The sequence below is a fragment of the Montipora capricornis genome, chromosome 12 (assembly GCF_036669925.1).
Source record: "Montipora capricornis isolate CH-2021 chromosome 12, ASM3666992v2, whole genome shotgun sequence".
NCBI lineage: Eukaryota > Metazoa > Cnidaria > Anthozoa > Scleractinia > Acroporidae > Montipora > Montipora capricornis.
This window is the reverse complement of record NC_090894.1, coordinates 37,694,364-37,704,937: the sequence shown is the minus strand read 5'-3', so window position 1 is coordinate 37,704,937 and position 10,574 is coordinate 37,694,364. Positions and strand designations below refer to the sequence as shown.

General features: G+C 41.9%; 1 protein-coding gene across 1 annotated transcript; it reads left to right on the top strand.

The window, feature by feature from the left end:
- Window positions 1-9,135: 9,135 nt before the first annotated feature.
- On the top strand, window positions 9,136-10,047 carry LOC138025776 (uncharacterized). The gene has a single exon (XM_068872940.1). It carries the CDS (start codon window positions 9,136-9,138, stop codon window positions 10,045-10,047), a length of 912 nt encoding a protein of 303 aa, XP_068729041.1.
- The last annotated feature ends 527 nt before the right edge of the window (window positions 10,048-10,574 follow it).

The following is a 10,574-nucleotide window of genomic DNA, read 5'->3' as shown; positions in this document are numbered from 1 at the left end:
CGGCTGAGAATATCGAGAGAACCTCTAAGCCCATTACACAGGCAAACCATCATATGCTCTATATACTGATGCATCTCTTATGGGATGGGGAGCTGTTTTTGAAAATCGTTCTTCAGGAGGTCATCAGCACATTAACTGTCTTGAACTGAAAGCAGTTTACCTAAGATTACAATCCTTTTGTCAAAATTTGTCACAGCCTCACTTGACAATTTTGTATTGATAACACCACTGCAGTCGCTTACATAAATATGTGGTGGCGCTCACTCCCTTGAATGTAATCACATTGCTAGAACAATTTGGTTGTGGTGTCTTGAACGTGATCTTTGGATTTCTGCTGCACAATTGCCTGGAAAATCCAATTCATCAGCTGATAAAGCTTCTCGAATTTGTCCTGATCACACAGAATGGAAGTTAGACCCTAAGACATTTACTTTACAATTACGCAAGTATTTGGGGGTCCAATCTATTGATTTGTTTGCTTCCAGGCTGAATTTTCAGACAAAGCCTACATAGCCTGGCACCCTGACCCTGGTGCATTTGCCATTGATGCCTTTTCTCTTGATTGGGGGAAACATTATTTTTATGCACTTCCTCCCTTTAATCTCACTGATAGGGTTCTACAGAAGGTGGAAGCCGACAAGGCCCCAGGGATATTAATTGTGCCACAATGGACAAGTCAGCCTTGGGTTCCAGTTCTGATGCACCTTCTTGCTCTGGAACCTCTTGTTTTGCCTCGGGCAAAGAAAGTACTCCAGCCCCCATACAACCTCAGTCACATCTACCCACTCACTCCATCAGACGTTGAACGTGATGGCTTGCAAACTGTCAGGATGTCATTAAAAAGTCAAAGACTTTCAGAGCAGGCTATTGAAATTGTCATGTCATCATGGAGAGATTCAACCAAGAAACAATACGAGACCTACTGGCACAATGGCAACAGTTTTCAACTAAATGGTCTTGTGATCCCTTGCAACAAACTGTCACTGATGTTATTGAATTTTTGACTAAACATGTTCAATCTGTTATTGGATACAGTGGCGTAAACACAGCCCAGAGTGCACTGTCATCTAGCTGTTATTGTATTTCCTGATTACACACCTGCTGGCAGTCACCAACTACAGTGTAGTTGCAAGGATCTTTACCAAAGTATACATGTACTCGGGACGTTAACGTTGTATCAACATTTTTACATACTTTCAAAGATGTTCAGTCATCACCTTTAAAGGACCTATCGTGGAAGCTCAGTCTTTTGTTAATGTTATTGTCAGGTTAGCAGATCCAAACTATTCATAAGACTCGTCATGATAGGCAAAAGTAAAACGCAAAAAATAGAATACTCCCAAGGATTGAATGCACCCAGGTACGTGCAAGAGGGTATAGCAGGACTATAAATACAGGATTGGAGCAGAACACTCCTTTCTGCTTAGTTTTCAGCCAGCAGAGCAGTCAAGGAGGACCAGCCCACCCACCCACCCACCCCATTTGTCAACAAAAATTCGTGTGGGTTCTTCAACACTGCTACCCTAAGCCAAGCTGTTCCAGCCTGGCTTAGACCGCTGGGCAATATTATATCCATATCTTATTTAAACTGAGCAAGAATGAGAGTGTGGTGAAATAGACTACTATTCACATGTGAGACGTAAGGCATATGACAGTTGCTCATTTTATATACCCAAACCTCTTAGACAACACCAGGTACACATGCACATGATCTTTGTTTCTGGGCCACATGACCCACGACTCTGTATTGTGAAGTGTTGTCAAAAGTAAATTACTCATTATTAACCAAGTTTTGTAAGACCACATAAGGCAGTTTCTAAAGACAACATTGACAGGTGGATTAAGTCTGTTTTGACATAAGCCAGTTTGGTGCTCATAGCCCTTGTGCAGCTTCAAATTCTGCTGCAAAACACTGTGGCCTGGATATGACAACTATTATGAAAGATTCTTTTTAGAAACTCTGTCTGTTTGAAGGTTGAATTTAACTCACATAATGACTGCCAAACAGTAAAAGAGAGAGAATGATTCCCGCAAAGCATTAAAGTTAGAAGATTTGACTAAAGAAATTTCAGTGCTAAAAGCAACCATGAGTAACCCTGAAGCAGCAATGACTGAAGCCACCATGATGGCGTGAAGCAGCGTAGCTCCGCTAGACTCAACGCGGAGAACGAAGAGGGTGAGCATAGCCTCCAATTCCTGAGTGACAATTATGACAATCTCTCAGGCTTTTGCCGTGATGCCAAATTAAATCTTACAGAGAACAAACTGAAAAAGCTTGAGTGGAAGAGCTAGCGAATGCCACTGATTTGGCCAAGCTTTACAGTTACCAATATAACCTGAAAATTGTTGGATTGCCTAAGGCAGCACAGCATGAACCCTCAGAAGCGACTGCAGCGGTGTGTGTCAGCCTTTTTGAAACCATGGGAGTTGATGGAATCAAAATTAACGATATACATAGATGTTACACATTGAGTTTAAACACGAGGAAGATCGAATGAAGGGGCATCGAATGGCAACAGGCCTGATCCAGTCATCTGTAAATTTACCTGCTGCATTGCAAGAGGGTCTTAAACAGAAGGAAAGAGGTTGGTAAGGTGAAATATTCAGACCTTGGTCTTGCTTCTGATGACACCGTCAATTTTCTCCCCGTCTATGAGCATTTAACTCCAAGATTGCAGGTTCTACTTTATGAGGCAAGGAAATTCCAAACCAGTCATCTTTACCAATTTTGCTGAGCAAAAGGTTCTACAATCCTACTAAGACAATCCTCTGACTCCCGTATCATCAAACTGAAAACCATGAGCGACCAAGAACATCTCATCAGCCAACATTAGAGTTTATCACCACTACTCTTATTCTAAGCTTCATGTTTGTAACAACTAGCATTCAAACTTAATTCTCACAAACACTGAAACAATCTTTAAGAATTACCACATTGTAATGTAACTTCATGTTTAACTTCCGTCCATGGTCAATTTAATAATAATTTCGTTAACGATTTACCAACAAAACAGCTTTTCGACAAATTATCTACATGTAGCTTTTACGACTTAGATCTCTTTAACCTAAACATCAACAGAGATATAAACCCTGATGAGAATTTTGCACATAAACAAATTCGATCTAATTATTACATTCTGTACAAGTTTTTCAAGTTAAAGACATTTGTATCGGACTTGTGTTTATCCTTTCTACGTCAGAACATTAGGAGTCTAAAAAGAAATATTGAAAATTTCCAGGATCATTTACCTACTTCATGTTTACCAATGCTGATGCAAATTTTGTCATCTTTAACCCTAATATACCAGGTTATTGTTTTGAATATGTCCCAACACCTCTCTCTGCCGAAGGTGTTGGTATGTATGTAAAAGAAGAAATTGGCTATAAGTAACTTTGAATGAATCTCTTAAAGGTCTCTGGATTGAATTTCAATTTCCAAAAAAAGACAAATTTTTAATGTCATCTGCACTATTTTGTACAGGCAGCACAACTCTCCCGAGACTTTTCAAAATTACTTTGACTTGTGTCTTGAGAAATATAGCACCTCTCCCAAACCTATATACATTCTTGGTGACTTCAACATAGATCTTCTCAAATTCAAGACTTGTAGGTACGCCAATGACTTCCTACATTGTACTCTCACTCCAAAGTTATGCTCTTACTCCAGTTATTGTCAAACCAACCAGGGTTCATAGCAGCTCTGCCACATTCTATCACATGACCAGAGGCATGGAGATCCCATGAGATAGCACAGCGCATGCGTCAGATCATTGCACACGTTTGCGTCGATCTGAAAGGTTGTTCTTCAACAGTCACACTCGAAGAAACCAAAGAATACTAATTGATTCTTTTAGAAACATATCTGGACAGTTAATGTAGTTGACTCGCGAATCCCAGACTCAAGTGCTAACGGAGTTGGCACATTAACACCAGTGTTTAGTCACCCTACGTAGTTGGGTAAATTTCGCGCCATTCGAGAAACAAACAGTCATGGTGGAACTCATTGAGCAGGCAGAAAGAGATACATCAGAGAGACAGTCACCGGCCTTATATAACAGCAGCCCTTTCAGCCATCCTTGCCGAAGTCAAAGACTTAAGACAAAAAGTTAATACGCTCTCAAAGGCAGATGAACTTGACAAGCTTGAAACAGGCGAGGAACCAGGCGACGGCCATGTGATTGAAGACAACGATGATAATGAGTCTTTAGATGTTTGCTTGGCCAAACTTGGCAGTACACCGGCTGAGACCACAAAAGATGGCATGAATAGCCTCTTACAGGACATTGCGTCCGACCTGGATATCAGCAAGCGGACAGGAAGCCCTGTGAATGAGGGCATTGCCAAAATTGTCTTAAGCCTGTTGAAAGACAAAATTCCGGAGGAAAAAACGCAGACGAGGATCGAGAAACATCCTCGACCTGAGAACTTGGAAGGGCTGCGCACGCCATGAGTGAATACATTAATATGGAACCAGTTGCCAGCAAATGTTCAAATCCAAGATTCTAAGTCACAAAAAATGCAGAATGCTTTAGTAGCCTCGCTGGAGGCGACTATCAAAGCAACGGATAGAGTGCTCCAGCAGCAATCGGGAAAGCCCCAGACAAAGAGGTTATCACCTTTCTCATAGATGACATTGCTTTAGGCCTGCAGTGTTTTCACAATATGAACAACACTCGCTGACTAGCAATGAAGAAAGACCTTCATAAACATTATGTTGCCTTGTGTAGTGCGTCCACAGTGCCTCCCTCATCCGAATATTTGTTTGGTGACTTGTCAAACTTGACCAAAGATATTTCCAAGGCAAACAAGCTCACCAAGAAAGTTCGACCTCTGCAAAGCAGCACTGCACGCTGCGGGAATTCTGGCTTGAATGGACGCCGGTTTTACAGGGTTTGCACACTTTTTCAGACCAAAAATTCAAGGACTTTTCAAGGACTTTCAAGGGCCAAATTTTCAAATTTCAAGGACCTCTTTTTTCTCTTTTTTATTTAAGTCAATGAATTTACCAATAGAAATGGTCTGACAGTACAATTCTTCCATTCTCGACCCCACAGCTCGTCACATTCGTATGTCATGACTTGAGTGGCTGATTATTTTCACTGAAGTTTTCAAGGAATTAAAAAATTAAATGCGGGTCAGAAAAAAATTCAAGGACTTTCAAGGACCAGGAATGAAGAGCAGAGATTTCAAGGATTTTCAAGGCCTTGAAAATGCACTCTCAAAATTCAAGGGTTTTCAAGACGCGTACGAACCCTGTTTTTATCAAAATACTCAGGGGTCTCAAGGAAATCTCAGATTTCACCCATATCAACAGCAAAGGAAATGTATTTATCATGGGTTACGTAACCTTTTCTTTGGGGTGTTACATGGTATGCTGTTTTTTGTCGCTTCATTAGCGGCAGGCTATATATATTCGAGTTGTCCTCATTTATATTCATTCGCGTCTTACGACCGTCCCTACGCCCTCAAAATTATGTCCGACGTTGAAGACGTTATTCCAGCGAACACAGATTTTTCTAGCAGCGGCCTTTTGCCGTCTTCGCTTCCTAAACAACCTTCGTCTCAATCTCTCGAAGCTTCAGTACCATTCCAGTCTTCAGAATCCAGTGATATAGCGTCCGCGTTCTCTCTATTTAAGGATTATTTCGACAAAAAGTTGGGCGCCTTGAAGCGCGATATTCAAGACGAATCGTGCAGCAATACCGATTCTGTGGCCAAAAAGCTTAAAGAAGAATCCAAGATCACGTTTAGATTCGAAGGTAATAAGAAACAATTTCAATTCAACTCCGACCTCGCAGAAAAGGTGAAGTCGGCGTCAGTTGCTCTCGGGAAGAGAAAATTAGACCTTGTTAAAACTCAATTGGAAGAACTAGACTCTGACATCAAGAAGCGCAACAAACTTATCAGACTGGCAGATAAGTCCGCCGCCGGTTGGGATTTGGTGAATGAGTATTTATCAGACGAGCTGGCTAGCGGGTCCGAGGACGAAAAGCGTATCCGCAACAGAAAGCGAAGCCATCAAAGCAAGGTTATTCACAACCCCAATCTTCTACCACAACCACCGCCTTTGCTGACCAACATTCATCATCCTCCAGACCTTTTTCTCGTACTTTTGGCGCTTTCAGAAAACCAAGACCAAGCGATATTTGTTTCGCCTGCGGCCAGCAAGGTCATTGGAGATCTCAGTGTCAAGTTAATCCTCAAATCAGATCTTCGAGCTCGGGGCAGTCCTTTCCTAGTTCTTCTGGTTTTTCGGGCATTGGAGGTAAATAGGACCACAGGATTAAAAGCTTGTTCTCCAAGGTTAGATATTAGCTTTAGTCCATTTATTAGACATGTATCCTTCTTATTTGGAGTATTTCAGGGAAAGGGACTCTATTACTTTAGCCGATTTCGATTACGATCGCAATCTATTTGAATTTAAACAGAATTCCGCATTGCCAGTACTTAAGGGTAGACTTAGGTCCTGTTTAGGTTATTGGCACACTATTGGCGCCAACAGTTTTGTTATCGATACTATTAAATTTGGTTATCGGATTCCATTCATTAGTACACCTTGTCAGGCGCGTTTTTCTAACAATCAGTCAGCTCTTAATAACGCTTCTTTCGTGGAGTCGGCTATCGCTGAATTAGTCCACACTCACGTCGTCGTTGAGTTACCCTTTATTCCACACGTCGTTAATCCGCTCTCTGTCTCGATACAGTCCTCAGGCAAGAAGAGGCTTATTTTGGACTTACGTCATGTCAATCATTTCGTTTGGAAACAGAAGTTTAGGTGTGAAGATTGGAGAGTTTTATTATCATACGTTAATAAGGGCGACTACCTTTTCAGTTTCGATCTCAAGTCCGGATATCACCATATTGATATTTTTCCGGATCACCAAACTTTTCTAGGTTTCTCCTGGGTTTTTTCTGGTACCATTCGGTATTTTTGTTTTGCATCACTTCCGTTCGGTCTAAGCTCAGCCCCATATGTCTTTACCAAGTGTCTCAGGCCACTCGTTAAGTTTTGGAGGTCCAACGGGATTAAAATTGTTGCATTCCTCGACGATGGGTGCGGAAAAGGGGACTCACTGCCTATGGCCAAGGAAAATTCATTGTTTGTGCAATCATCCTTAAGCAGTGCGGGGTTTGTTGCCAATTCCGCCAAATCACTATGGACCCCCACTCAGACGCTTGTTTGGTTGGGTTTAAACTGGGACTTAGTTATCGGTACCATTTCTATTACCGATATACGTATTTGTAAATTCGTTGCTCTGATTGACAAATTTCTCCTATCCGCACCTTATGTTACTGCTCGCGATTGTGCTGTTATCGCAGGTCATGTTATGTCCATGTCGCCAGTTTTGGGCAACCTGACTCGCCTCAAAACCCGTTTCCTTTACAAGGTCATAGAATCCTGCCGTAGTTGGGATTCCCGTTTTAACATCGGGCTTCATAATGATTGCCTCTCTGAAATATTTTTCTGGAAAAACAATATCGTTAGTCTTAATACGAGAGCTATTTTGCCTTATGATGCTCCCCTTTTGTTTAGCTATTCGGATGCTAGCAGCATCGCCTGCGGGGCTTTTGTTGTGGGCACTAACGAGGTGTCCCACCGTATGTGGACTGCTTGCGAAGCAGTTAAGAGCTCTACCTGGAGAGAACTTAAGGCTATACAATTTGCCTTAAGTGCGTTCAAAGACTCGGTTCGGGGTAAGTGTGTAAAGTGGCATTCTGACAGCCAAGGGGCAGTTCGTGTTGTGGAGATAGGGAGTCCTAGTGCAGAATTGCACTCTATTGCGCTTGATGTTTTCTATTTTTGTCGAACTCACAATATCACACTTATTCCCCAGTGGGTTCCCAGGGAACTTAATGCTTGTGCTGACACGATTAGCCACATTGTAGACTTCGATGATTGGTATACAACCCCCGAGTTCTTTACACACTTGGACCGCCTTTGGGGCCCACATACAGTCAACAGGTTCGCGAATGCAGCCAACGCCCATCTTCCCAGATTCAATTCTAGGTTTCGCGTACCCGGCACTGAAGCTGTTGACGCATTTTCAATCTCCTGGTATGGAGAGAATAATTGGCTAGTCCCTCCCGTCCACTGCATTTCTAGGGTGGTTCAACATCTCCTTGTATGCGGTGCGGTTGGTACTTTAGTCGTCCCTTATTGGCCGTCTAACGTGTTTTGGCCTTTCTTGTTCTTTGGGGTGTTACATGGTATGCTGTTTTTTGTCGCTTCATTAGCGGCAGGCTATATATATTCGAGTTGTCCTCATTTATATTCATTCGCGTCTTACGACCGTCCCTACGCCCTTAAAATTAAATACCCAGTGATCAGGGGCTTCTTTTACACGTAGTTTTTTGCACGCTGCTACACGAAAGGTTTAGCACGTTTTGTATCTTTACTGATTGATTGTTATACGAGCATAGTTTAGATCATTTTGTTGGATTGTTTTTCTTGCTGTAATTTTGTGCATTTCTGAGTTTTCATTGTGTTTATTGTATTGTTTCCATCCATTCTGTTGATGAAGGCATAATAAAGAGGGTCGCACACGGCTCGTGTTGACACACCCCAATTGAGGTTGCTTGTTACATGATAAATGTTTTATATTCGTTTGAGCGGGGTAGCGAATTAGAATATAATGATTTTTTGTACAAAGGCCACCCACAAAAATCGAGGATAAAGAAAGAGGGGGACTCAAAACAAGCTTAGCTCGAACGAGACCCTCATCGGAAAAGGTATGCACATCATTAAGGATAAAACCTGTTAATGATGTCAATTTATTACTTGCTACTCAAGATTCATTTAAAGCAGGTCAAATCAGTCTATTTTCATGTCAATGGGGAGAAATTACACATGATCCCTCAATACTGCAGTTTGTTAAAGGGACAAAAATTGAGTTCAAACCAGGAGTAACCCCTTCCCAAACTTGTGTGCGATCTAGCACAGTTAATCAATCACAATCTGACATTGTTGCATTGGAAATTGATAAATTGCTTTCAAAAGGAGTACTCCAGGTCTCCTCCTCAGAGAAGGGGGAGTTTATATCCCCAGTGTTTATTAGACCTAAACCAGATGGGACTTTCCGTGTGACACTTAACCTCCAGTGTTTCAACGAGTTTGTAGAATAATACCATTTTAAGATGGATACCCTTGAATCAGCCATTTGGCTGATGAAACCAGGATGTTTTATGGCATCTACATGTATTGACCTTAAAGATGTCTACTACTCGGTACCAGTGGCCAAAGAGGACCAGAAATACTTAAAATTCACTTTCAACGGAACACTTTACAAGTATACATATGTTTACCAAATGGGTATCTTCACTAAGTTACTAAACCCTGTATATGCATGGCTACGCACACAGGGCCATGTCAATCTAGGATACATAGATGACTCCTACCTACATGGGGACAGCTGTGTGGAATGTAGTAACAATGTCAAAGCCACTGCCTTTTTGTTCAAGCGACTAGGCTTTCACCTGGACCCCACAAAATCTGTTATCATCCCCACTCAGAATCTCACATTTTTGGGGTTCAAGCTAGACTCCAGAAGCATGACAGTTGCACCACCTGATGAGAAAATTCACAAAACAGTAGAAGCCCGCAAAAGATTAAAAACCACAACAAAACCTCAAATCTCAGATGTTGCAGAAGTTATTGGCCTCATAGTTTCTAACTTCCCAGGGGTCCAATTTGGACCTCTGCACTATCGTTCTCTGGAGAGGAACAAAACTGCCGCCTTGTTCAGAAATAGGGGAAATTACAAATGTTGTATGTCTCTGACAATGAGCTCATTAGAAGAGCTTACATGGTGGATTGACAATATGCCCCATTCATTACGTGACATTTCCCATGCCCCGCCTTGTATGGTCATTCAAACTGATGCCTCAACCCAAGTTTGGGGAGCTGGGTATGGTGACCAAGAGGTTGGTTGGAGATGGACACCCCTTGAAAGAACTAAGCATACATGTATCAATATCTTGGACCTTCAAGCAGCCTTCTTTGTTCTTAAGTCATTTTGCAAACAAGCACCTGAGGGTCATATCCAGTAGCAGATGGACATCACCACAGCTGTTTCATATATTAATAACAAGGGGGGCTCTAAATCACTGGAATTAAATTGCCTTGCCCAAGAAATCTGGGATTGGTGCATCCACCGAAAGTTGTGGGTCTCAGCTACCCACAGTGCAGGCAAATTAAATGTTGATGCAGACACTAAATCCCGACATTTTCAGGATAAGCATGAATGGATGCTTGATAGGGTAGTTTTTAATGACATCCTGCCACTATACCCAGGGTTAAACATACCGGTAGATTTATTTGCTACCAGGATTAACAAACAGTTGGAAGTCTATTGCTCTTGGAAACCTGATCCTGGGTGTGCATTTGTAGATGCCTTCAGTATTGACTGGAGCAAATTTAACTTTTATGCTTTCCCCCCTTTCAGCATAATTCCCAGATGCATTCAGAAAATTACTCAAGACCAAGCCCAAGGAATTTTAATCATCCCAGGATGGCCAACACAACCCTGGTTCTCAAAGGCCCTTCAGTTACTTTACAACCAGCCATGGATCCTCAA